Genomic DNA, 12,163 nt, shown 5'->3' with positions numbered 1-12,163 from the left:
GAGTGGGCGGAGCCTGTGCCTGAGTGGCCGGGGAATAAGCCCGAGTGGGCGGGGCCTGAGTCCAAGTAGGCGGGGCCTGGGGCGTGGCCAGTGGGCGGGGCATGATAGGCGGGGTCAGTGGGCGGGGCTTGGCCCGCGGTGGGCGGAGCTTGGTCCCCTGTGGGTGTGGCCTCCGCAGCTCGTTGTGCCCTTGTCCTGACGCCCTCCTTGAAGTCTTCTCTCGGAGTCAATGGTATCTCCAAATCTCACTTCCGACACCAGTTGTTACGTGTTAGGGTTCGGAGGATTTGGAAAGAAAGACCTGCTGACTCTTTAGGAGACTTTATTCACTAGCACTAGGTCCAACACAAAGCACTAGGTTCAAACACTAAGCACTAACGATGTCCTAAGTCGTAGCCAATGCGTAGGTTTTGCTGGTACTTTACTCTTGATCACTAGTTTTCACTTTGAAGTCGCCTCGAAGATCGCTCAAACTGAACTGAACTCGCACACTTCCCTGCGGCTATTTATATCGGCCGAGACGAGGCCCAGACCATTCTGGAAAGTTCGCGCATGTACACGGTTTTCGAGACTATACTTCTATATAGTTCTACAGTAGTTCCTCTAACGCCATCTAGTATTGAGTAGAGAGTTTCATGCGGTCTCTGTCTTTGTGTGGTTTCAATGATTGGCGCTAGTTTTTTTGTGTGTTCGTAACAATATCAGTAGTTCGGCTGGAACTGAAATCTCGAAATCTACCTATCAGATCTGACAAATGCAATACCTACAATACAATTAATCTTTATTGCAAACTAAGTAAAACAGATACACAGAATAGGATAAGACCAATAAAGATAAATAATACTAATACAGATTACGTTGTACAAAAAATTTTTCCTTTGTTTTTTCCTACTCCTCAAATCACATAAATCAACTTCAACTATCACCAATTAGTAGGTAAGTAATATTTTATACATTACTAGCGACCCGCCCCGGCTTCGCACGGGTGCAATGCTGATACTAAATATACTACAGAATGTCTTTATAGGTATACAACGTTCACAGCTTTTTAAACGACTTCCAAAAAAGGTGGAGGTTCTCAATTTGATTATATTTTTTTTTATGTATGTTACTTCAGAATTTTTGTCTGGTCGGACCGATTTTTTTTAATTGAAAAGTGTTGCGTGTCATGTGGTCCCATTTAAATTTAATTGAGATTTGACTTCCTAAGGGTGTCTCTTAGCGAGATCATACCTCGGCTTAGAAAAAAGTCGGTGTGGTGGGCAAAGCGCGGCCTTCGATGCGCTATTATTTTTATTATTATTTATTTAGGCACGCCCCGACGGCTGTCCGGCCGTAGTACCGCCGCAACCGTTATGTCCCTGCAATTTAAATTTGTAATATCTTCGAAAATATTCATTTAAATTACATGCTCTAAAGAGCTATATTGATCTATATTAAATGCACAGTGTATTTAAGATACTTAATGGGACAAGGATTAATGCTGTATAGCTTAAAATTGCTTCGTAAATAAGACATTATTTCTCGTAAAAAGTAAAGGATAAGAAATGATTTATTGTGGGTTATCCCTAAGAGATAGACATATACCATCGCGGACTTTTTTGTAGATCTTTTTAAGATGTACAATACTGTAGTACAATATTTTGATCCATCTCGTAGGGTTCAGCCAGCGCGAGCGTTTGCAATGTAAGCGCAAAAAAATGTGTTTATTAACGACATCACATTAGAAACCTCTAAAATTATCAGTGTTTCTCTACTATATTATGCATGTATTATACATATAAACCTTCCTCTTGAATCATCCTATGTAGTAAAATAAAATCGCATCAAAATCCGTTGCGTAGTTTTAAAGATCTAAGTATACAAACAGAGAGCGCTAAGCGGCTTTGTTGTATACTGTAAAAGTGATAGCTCATATCTCAAAAATATCTTGAAAAGAAATAGGTAAGTAAGTATTCTAAAAAATGAGCCGCGCCGATGCCGACGCGCGCTTTATACCTACATATATCTATCTACCTACCGTTGCGCCCCAAGTTAGTTATCTTATGATTTTTATTTTATTGTCATTGTGTTCAAAAAAAAAATCATCTAAAGTAAGCAGTCTTGGTATGGGTTACCATGTAGCGATTTAATGCTAATAATGTGATTGGTTGTTTGATGTTTTTTGAGATTGAATTGAGATTATTTCAGTAATGTTATTGTTAGGTATTGATTATTTATTTCTCTATGATAATACGTACTAATTTATTTCATTTCATTTATTTATATTATGATATCTTTATATAAATAAAAATGAAATGCCAAAATGTACACGCAATTTTTTTTCAGTTATATACTAATAATAATAAAATATCTACATATCTAAGATTTTATTTTTGTGTTACCCACATTACGCTTAAACCGAAATTAAAAAAGTATCATATCGAAAATTTCGCTCGAGCGGGTGCATCGTTCCATAGCTTAATTGGCTAGAGCGCCGACACGGTAAGTCGGAGACGCGGGTTCGAACCCCGCTGGAGCGGTCAATTTTTGATATGATATTCAAAATGTTTAGAATTCCTAATGTGGGTAACACAAAAATAAAATCTTAGATATTAAAAATAGCACGGTGTCGTCTCCTGTCAAAGATTTTCATTGTAATATGAAACTTTGAATAGTTACGGGTTTCTGTAAAGAGCTCACTATAGACGGCGCCACGGTTCGCTTAAACCGAAATTAAAAAAGTATCATATCGAAAATTTCGCTCGAGCGGGTGCATCGTTCCATAGCTTAATTGGCTAGAGCGCCGACACGGTAAGTCGGAGACGCGGGTTCGAACCCCGCTGGAGCGGTCAATTTTTGATATGATATTCAAAATGTTTAAAATATCTACATATTAACTTGGGGGGATTCCCAGACTCGGAACTCATGAGACTCATAGTGGTTGCGGCTTAGCCACCGCGCTACGGAGGTCGTCAATGAAATCGTACACGCATTTGCTAGCTTGTCACATGTGTGTGTGTGTGTGTGTGTGTAGTATCTACTACATGCACGCGCGCAATATTTTCTCACTGCTCTTCTCGGAGTCTTTCCCGTTCGCACACTATGTCAGGTGAAATAGCATTAATTTAGGCCTCGCCTACCAACGAGTTCGCGCCGTAGCCTTGTTGACCCTTAATAACCTAATAGTGTTCTCCGCATAACTTTGATAGCGTAATGTAACTGAAGTCTGCGCCATCTAGTGACAAGTGCATAACTTAACAATATCAATATTTTTTCAATAAGGTTTATTACAGCTTGTTTTAAAAAAGTTTTATATTTAATTTATTTTATTATAGTTTTAAACCTAAAATTTTATCGAAATCAAGACAAAAACCTAAGCCAGGATTTTTTTTTTCACGTTCATTGAAAAAATATTCTTTTTAGCTAATAATTATTACTTCAAAATAAAATTTTCAACACAAAAAAACAAATGGCAGTATGTTTCAGCATTCATGCATTTATTTAGATGCGTGGCTTTATTTACCTAAATATTCGGTTTTAAGAGCCAAGAACACATATTCCACCAGTTCTCCAGGCGGAGCGGGTGGCTAGTAACGATTTAAAAAGTTATGTTCGTGGGTTACGGTAACCACTTACCATCAGGTGGTTTATCTGTTGGGGGCCTGTGGTGGGCCTGTTTGCCATCCTTAAGCGTATAAAACACTTCTCTAATATAGATATAATATATCCTCAATAATACAGTACCTATATTCCTTTTTTTAATTAAATAGTTCTGACGCTTCAGTGTGTCTGTCTGTAGTATCGTAGGTAACTTATGAATGTAACAATTATAATCGTGATGAATATGATTATCATGAGTTTTTTTTTTTTTTTCAAGGTTAACGTAGAGATTGTTCTTAACTGAAAATTTACGAAGACCTGATCAGGTGTTTCAAGGTCATCACCTCTCTTTCTTTTAGCTAGGGTAGGAAACCAAGGACCTCCCACACTTGATATTCACTGGTTGGGTAGATGTGTGATCTAACATTTGAAACGACCATGTATAGGTAGGTGTATGGTGTTACCACAGAGTTACTCTGACCGACGATCCCTGGATTACTTATTAGAACACATAATTGTCGTCTGGGATTATTATGACTCATCACTTCATAGCCTATCGTAGTGCACTGCACGACATTAGGCCTCCCCAAATTCGCGCCAAAAATGGCACGAACTCGTGTGTTATGCCTATAGTCACCACACTGGGCAGGCAAGTTGGTGACTGCAGGACTGACTTTGTCGCACCGAAGACGCTGCCGTCCCCGGCCGTCTTCGGCCTGCGTATTTTAAAGACAGCAGTTGGATAGTTATCCCACCATTGGTCGACTTTTTAAGTTCCAAGGTGGTAGTGAAACTGTATTATCCCTTAGTCGCCTTTTACGACACCCGTGGGAAGAGGGGGTGGCTATATTCTTTACTACCGTAGCCACACAGCGAAGGCTTAACAGGAAGTAAGGCTTAGTTATTTAATTTTAAATATTTATTGTTTTAATGTGAAAAGAAATAATTCATAATATACATTTGTTGTTTTTAATGAGTAGAAGTTGTATTAGTTTTCTTTCATCAAAATCAAACATATGACACTCTACACTTATACTACAAAATATCAGGAAAATAATTATCAAAATAGTTTATGAAACTAGTGATACAAAATTAACATAATTACACCTAATCAAGTACATTGAAAGTTTTCAGGCATTTTCTTCATAAGATTCATCACTTGCATAGCAACTATAGGATTATCAGTACATATATCACTTATATTATATGGAGGTAAAATAACTAAGTTCCCAAATATTATATTGTCTTCAGATTCAGTCACCGGTAGTAAGTTCTGTTTAAGCCATGATATTAATTTTTGCTTCTTTTCAATAATACAGTCTTCTGTTGGAGATGTGGATTTTACTTTTCTTGGAGGTGATATGTTTAGTCCTGTATCCACCTCCGATACATTCATTATTGCATGACCTGGAACCACGGTTGTTAGGAACTTTTCATTGTGATGTTCTAATATAATAATGCTGAAATTTAAAAATATATTTAATGAATTTTAACACGATAACTTACTAATATTATTAAAAATATATGTAATAAGTCACAATAATGCAGGAAGCAATTTTTAAAACGAGTCAAGTGCACTTTTCTACACTTCCAACTACATTTGAAAGAAAGCTTTTGTGTTATTTAAATAGGGTTTTAAGAATTATGATAATACTACATTTGGTTTGAAAGAAATTAAACAAATTACAATCCTTACTAAGAAGCCTTTGAAACACAAATTTAAAAATTAAATTTGTTAATCACCATTTTCGAAAATAACCTCCTAATTATCAGCTCACCTGTATTCGATAGGATCTATAGAATGAACAAAACCATGTATAGTTACGTTTTTAATAAGTTCAAGCTTCACATATTTATTAATGAGCGAAAGCAAATATAGAGGATTTTCTTTGAGGGCACTGTAAGTAGTTTCTGATTCCGAGTCGGTGTTTTGCATTATTTTAGTAAATCAATTTGCCTTCAAATTTATCTAAATAAAAATTAGCTACTTTACTGAATTTATTCTGCAGTTATTACAGGAAAATATAACTAAACAAACGTACAGCAAATAATTAAATTAAAACTTCCAGTCTCTACTTGTACTCAGTACCAAACTAAGATACCAAACAAACACAGAACACATAGGTAACCCTGACGGACAAACAAATTTATGAGTTCTGCTTCTGACTTCTGGGTTTTTTGCACAGAATACCTAATAATATAAAGTAGAAAGTTAGGTTATCAATTAACGGTATAAAATACCGGAAAATAGTTTATTTTCCGGTAACTTTTATACCGTTAATATTTTTAACGGTAAATAGCGAAAATGTTTTGTAGTAGACTTGGGTAACTCATGAGTGAGTGATACAAATGAAACATATCTTTTCAAGTGAGCTAGTCTCTCATCATCTCGCTTACGTTTCAAATATATCTCCAGCTCAATAATTCATTTTCGAGAGACTGACGTACTGAGCGAGAATAGACAAGACTGTGCTAGTGAGCCACTCTCGGACTAAGAATCAGGGAATCAATCATCTTTGATTCTTAGTCCGAGGAGCCACTCGATCGGACGATGGCGTTTATTATGCGAAAGAGAGAGATAGTTAGCTATGGCTCTGTATCTTTTCGATTCATATTTCATAAGGTCATAGACTCAATCGTCTTGCTTTGAACAATCGAAAAAGTATTTTTTTACGACAACATAAGGTAGGTTAATTTTGGTTGCATTATAAAATTGATTCACTGAGCTAAATGAGTGATATATTATATCCTAAGAACAAAATGATATATATCTCTCTTTTCTTTTCAGTGATATAAACTTCGCATGGCTATTTTGTAGCATAGAGCAACACGGAGGAGAGTAGCCATGCACAGACGTCCAACAAAACTAGTTGCAGCCGCACTGATCACTAGACTAAATCTAGTTTCGCGATTGAATCAACGTCCTTCAAAAAATGCCGAATCGTTCTGTTTTTTGCTGCAAAAAGAGATCTGCCTTTTGATCTGTAGATTTTTTTTTTGTCGAATAGGTATTGATATCACATACTTATTTATGTGCTTTATACGTATTTTTATAAATAATATTTTATTTTACGATTAAATAAAAATGAAAGTATGAAGCCTTATTTTTTACTGTCACAACTCTCAAAAAACCTTTAAGTTTTGGCCTCTAAGTGATGATTATTAATTTTTATATAATAAAACAATAATTATCAATAAGTAAAAAATAAAATCATCGAATTTTTTCCTAGAAAATCGGGAATTTTTTGAAAAATATTTTAAAAAAAATAACTCCAGAACCATTGTTTTTGGATGGGGTATTCCATACATAGATAGATAGGGCATGAGCTATACTGTAGCCCCTCCAGATCTTTTACTCCTATTACCTTTCACACAAAGTGATATATGCAATAATTGATTGTTTAAAAGTATTAATAGATAAACAATACTAAATTTTGACAAATACAATTGTTTTTCGTAAGTATATAAGAGTAATAAAAAAAAAACGAACTTTTTTTACTGTTTTATTGACTTATAACTAGATGTTCATTTTTTAGCCTTAGCTTCTCTTGCAGCTTTCCTTACTGCAGCACGGGCTAGCTGTTTAGCAGGCTTCAGGTTGCCTTTCTTGCAGAACCGCTGATTTCTTAAGAATTTTGGGTCCATCTAAACAAGATTATTATAATTATTTCATTAGTGTAAAAATAATAACAGGAACTATATCAGTTAATAATCCGTGCTTAACAGTGTTGGTATTACGCTACGTACTGTTTGTTTATATACTTTTTTTTTTTTTTTTTATGTCACTAGGTCGGCAAACAAGCGTACGGCTCACCTGATGGTAAGCGATTACCGTAGCTTATAGACGCCTGCAATACCAGAAGCATCGCAAGCGCGTTACCGACCCAATCCCCAATCCCCCAGGAGCTCTGGTCACCTTACTCACCAACAGGAACACAATACTGCTTGAAAACAGTATTATTTTGCTGTGATCTTCTGTAAGGTCGAGGTACTACCCCAGTCGGGCTGCTCCATATTTTGAGCAGGAAATTCCTGCTGTGCCCTACCTCAGTTGAAATTGTTTTATACCTGTCGTAATACTGTTTGTTTTTACCCAAATAAAGAGAACAAAAAAAAGTATGGGCTTTTCAATACAGTTTTAGCAACATTTAGTTTACGCTTCAGCCTGTAACATCCCACTACTGGGCATAGGCCTCTTTCCTGATGTAGGAGAAGGATCAGAGCTTAATTAGTCCGGTCAATTTAGACATTCGAAGTTACCTAAATTCCCACCAAGCTGAAAATCGGTAAGATTGTTTGAAATATCATTAAAAACAAAATTTGAAAGTTCCCCATCTTTCCCCTGTAAGGAAAAAATTTTATTCAAGGTCAAAGGTAAAAAAAAATGAGTTTTTCGCGATTTTCAGCAAAACGGTAAGTTTTTTCATAAAAATATTTCAAACAAAAATTGTAGATCATAAAATTATCTACAAAAAATTAACTGATACTTTTTTTCTACGAGCCGCCGTTTTTGAGATATAATGATTCAAAAAGTTGTAAAAGTTGTAATCGTCATAATAGGCATGAGTACATTTAATTGAAAATTTAAAATTTAATTGTATGTGCTGAAGTTTTTAAAAATAGTAGTTCTACTCGACAAGAAATTATTACTAACGGCATTCGCTTTCTTCTTTCTATGTACGGAGCTCCTAAAAAACTAACTACTGCTGTATAAGTTTCATACAAACTATCAACCCTAATTCAACCCCCTTAGCGGTGGAATATCGCAAAATCCGTTCTTAGCGGACGTCTATTAATTATAATCTACCTCCCTGCCAAATTTCATCTTTGTCCATCCTGGATGAATGGACCATCCAGCAGTTTTTGAGTTCTAGTGATGAGTGAGTCAGTGATCTTTCTCTTTTATATATATAGATTACAATGCATTATTTGAACACCTCCTCACCATGTATAGAGCATACATTTTAAATTTCAAGTCTCTTACTTCAAAAACATAGGACTTTTATATAAACTTCCAAGCCCCGTTTTACCCTTTTAAGGGTAGAGTTTCGTAAAATTAGTTCTTAGCAGATGTCTACGCCTTATAAGAAACCTACCTGACAAATTTTAAGTTTATAACTGTTATAGTTTCGGAGATTTCGTGATGAGTGAGTCAACCTACCATCCCCCGTTTTAACCCCAAAAAGGAGTTGATTTCTAAAGATACATTATTTGGATACCTTTTTACTATCTATACATACATTTTAAATTTCAAATCTCTTACTTCAAAAACATAGGACTTTCATACAAAGTTCCAACCCCCGTTTTACCCCTTTAAGGGTCGAGTTACGTTAAATCAGTTCTTAGCATATGACTAAGCTTTATATGGAACCTACCTGCCAAATGTAAAATTTGTAGCTGTTATAGTTTCGGAGATTTCGTGATGAGTGGGTCAACGTAACATCCCCCGTTTTAACCCCAAAACGAAGTTGATTTCTAAGAAACATTATTTGGGCACCTTGTTACCATCTATAGAGCATACATTTTAAATTTCAAGTCTCTTACGTCAAAAACACGGGACTCTCATACAAACTTCCTACCCCCATTTTACCCCCTTAGGGGTTGAGTTTCGTAAAATCCGTTCTTAGCGGATGTCTACTTCCTATAAGGAGCCTACCTGCCAAATTTCAAGTGTGTAGGTGTTATAGTTTCGGAGATTTCGTGATGAATGACCTTTCGCGTTTATATATATTATAGATTATAGATATAGATTATAGATATATATTATTATTAAATTTATAAATTTTTTTGTTCAGTCATTAGCAAGCTTTATAAATTAATTTATATCCTTTAACATAATTATTTACATTATAAAGAATTGTTCTTTTAGAATTTATTTAAATTAAAGTCCCACAAAATTTTCCTGTGAACTACAGAAAACTTTTTTGTCAGTGCTGTGTGTTATACTTTCATATTATAAGGGATAGTGTTAAAAAATGTTCAGGGTGAAATTGATATTCAAAAATATTCATGATATAAAATAAAACCTTTGCAATAAACACTTTACCATAAAAGATTGACGTTTGTAGTATGTAAAAATATAATGACCATATCCCTATTTGCCTTATAAAAAATTGATATTGAAATGACATATTAAAATAATATCAATTACATGTCCTCTCGATATTTATATTTTAATAGTTTTTATTGGTTTTTATGTATTTAAATGATAAATTGATATTTGTTTTTAATTAAATAAATAGTAAATGGAGTTTTACAAATGTCCATAAGCTAATGTGTTGTAAAACTAAGTGATAAATGCGCAAAAAACGTGAATTACATTTTGACAGGGTTTGTTTACTAAATAGGACACTTCTAAAATAATTGTTTGCTCGCAAACGAAAAAAAAAACCGACTTCAATTACATCGACGAGTAGTACAACGTCGACGAAAAAATAGTCAAGCAACTACGCACTATCAAAGATTACTCAAAAAGTAGTTATCAGATCTCGATAAAATTTATATGTGACCACATGATAAACATCAGCTTTCGATTAAATTAAAAAATTTTAAAATCGTTACACCCAGTAAAAAGTTATTGCGGATTTTCAAGAGTTTCCCTCGATTTCTCTGGGATCCCATCATTAGATCCTGGTTTCCTTATCATGGTACTAAACTAGGGATATCCCCTTTCCAACAAAAAAAGAATTATCAAAATCGGTACATCTAGTAGAAAGTTATGTGGTATAATACAACATAGGTCGACGAAAAAAGCGTCAAGTAAAAACCCATTATTACATATAACTCGAAAAGTAGTTGTTAGATCGCAAATAATTTTAAATGGGACCAATTGACACACACCACCTTTCGATTAAAAAAGGATTTGTCGAAATCGGTCTACCCGGTCAAAAGTTCTGATGTAACATACATAAAAAAAATATATATATATACAGTCGAATTGAGAACCTCCTCCTTTTTTGGAAGTCGGTTAAAAATGGACTATACAATTTACATATATCATCAAATGCATTTAACTTATACAAACTAGCTTAACAGAAATCATTATGAGCAACTGTATGAAAATGTAGTTATCACTAAATACATAAACTTTCTAACCTTAATATTAGAGGTACTAATCTTAATATTAGAAATTTAATAGAAAAAGAACCAAAAATAATTTAAATCATACACCATGTGAAACAAAGTACTACCCACTAACTAAATTAATAAAAACTAAGTTATATTACTGGCTCTATTTAAGTTTGATAAATATGTAAATGAAAATGGTAGAAGGGTGAAAATTTAGGGGTTATATGTATTTTTCAACGCCAAATCATATTAAAATAAAGAATGAATAATTTATCTAAAAAGTAAAAAAAAATTAGGGTTGGACTACACTTAATATTTAGGGGGATGAAATATAGATGTTGTTCGATTCTCAGACCTACCCGATATGCACACAAAATTTCATGAGAATCGGTCAAGCCGTTTCGGAGGAGTTTAACTACAAACACCGCGACACGAGAATTTTGTATATTAGATGTTATAATGAAATTATAATTACAAAGAAAAAAAACTTACACCAAGGGTAGATTCGTGCCTGAACTTGGTGGGCTTTTTAATGCCATTCCTGTGAGCTTTGCGATCTGAAATAATAAATTAACCCCATTTTAACAAACCGTCCTAAATAATAATTTGTTTCGTATTTCGTTCTTTTAAAGGTATACATCACTATTATTCTTCACAATATTTACTCACTTTGGTTATGATTTGTGTGATTCTTTGACTTTGCCATTTTATCTAAATTGCAATTCTGTAAAAAAATTATATGTTTTGTAAATAATTAGGAACAAAAACTTCCACTAAACATTTCACAATACAACAAAATATTAATGATTAATTTGATAATTTCAGAATTAAATTCAAAGAATTGTAAAGTTCTAACCTACACAAGAAGCAGAACTTGAAAGGAAAAGACAGATAAGACAAAATGTTTATTCTAATATGTGACAGCCAAGTGTAGGAACTAGGAAATCAGGTGTGTGACATTGACATAAATCGAATGATTTTTTACCCGACTGCCAAGGAAGGGTTATGTTTTTCGCGCGTATCTTGTATGTATGTATATTTGTATGTAATATTCTTTACTACCTCATATTTCCAGAACCACTGAACGGATTTACATAATTGAGGTATCGTTAGGTTCGTCTTAGCTGCCCAAGTGTTCTTAGATAGGCGACATTTAAAAAAATCAAACATGGCGGCTGCGCGACGCCATTGTAGTTAATAAAAAAAAAAAAAATCTCAATACTACAATATGGGTATCAAATTGAAGGGCACAATACAAAGATTTTAAAAAGGTATATCATGATTATTATTTAAGGAGTGTGTAGATCCAATAATTTTACAGTCCTTTAGTATGGTAAAAAAATTAATTACAGGGTTCATATTGTTGAACTAACGAGATATTATTAATACTTCTGTAGACAACTCAAGGAATGAAATTCAAGGTGATTTAGATGATTAAAGAAAAACATCAATTAAATGAAATATTAACTAAGGTCGCTTTTTGCACGGGTAGTAAATTATCATAATGTTCTTG

General features: G+C 34.1%; 2 protein-coding genes across 2 annotated transcripts; both read right to left on the bottom strand.

The window, feature by feature from the left end:
* Positions 1–4,532: 4,532 nt before the first annotated feature.
* LOC123656886 lies at positions 4,533–5,743 on the bottom strand. The gene is made up of 2 exons (XM_045592502.1): positions 5,361–5,743; positions 4,533–5,042 (listed from the first exon to the last, which is right to left on the bottom strand). The coding sequence occupies exons 1-2, from the start codon at positions 5,516–5,518 to the stop codon at positions 4,694–4,696; spliced, it is 507 nt and encodes a 168-aa protein (XP_045448458.1). The 5' UTR covers positions 5,519–5,743; the 3' UTR covers positions 4,533–4,693.
* A 1,267-nt stretch (positions 5,744–7,010) lies between these two features.
* Positions 7,011–11,611, bottom strand: LOC123656915 (60S ribosomal protein L29). Its single transcript, XM_045592528.1, has 4 exons — positions 11,507–11,611; positions 11,320–11,374; positions 11,143–11,207; positions 7,011–7,227 (listed from the first exon to the last, which is right to left on the bottom strand). The coding sequence occupies exons 2-4, from the start codon at positions 11,354–11,356 to the stop codon at positions 7,108–7,110; spliced, it is 222 nt and encodes a 73-aa protein (XP_045448484.1). The 5' UTR covers positions 11,357–11,374; positions 11,507–11,611; the 3' UTR covers positions 7,011–7,107.
* Between the last annotated feature and the right edge of the window lie 552 nt (positions 11,612–12,163).

Source organism: Melitaea cinxia, chromosome 10, assembly GCF_905220565.1.
Source record: "Melitaea cinxia chromosome 10, ilMelCinx1.1, whole genome shotgun sequence".
Taxonomy (NCBI): Eukaryota; Metazoa; Arthropoda; class Insecta; order Lepidoptera; family Nymphalidae; genus Melitaea; species Melitaea cinxia.
Note: the sequence above shows the minus strand (reverse complement) of the source record. Positions and strands in the feature narration are given on the sequence as shown.

Coding starts and splice junctions, on each gene's coding strand:
- LOC123656886 (XM_045592502.1), bottom strand. CDS start 5,518: ATGCAAAACACCGACTCGGAATCAGAAACTACTTACAGTGCCCTCAAA. Junction 5,043..5,360: donor ATAGATCCTATCGAATACAG/GTGAGCTGATAA, acceptor TTTAAATTTCAG/CATTATTATATTAGAACATC.
- LOC123656915 (XM_045592528.1), bottom strand. CDS start 11,356: ATGGCAAAGTCAAAGAATCACACAAATCATAACCAAA. Junction 11,208..11,319: donor TCACACAAATCATAACCAAA/GTGAGTAAATAT, acceptor TTATTATTTCAG/ATCGCAAAGCTCACAGGAAT. Junction 7,228..11,142: donor GGCACGAATCTACCCTTGGT/GTAAGTTTTTTT, acceptor AATCTTGTTTAG/ATGGACCCAAAATTCTTAAG.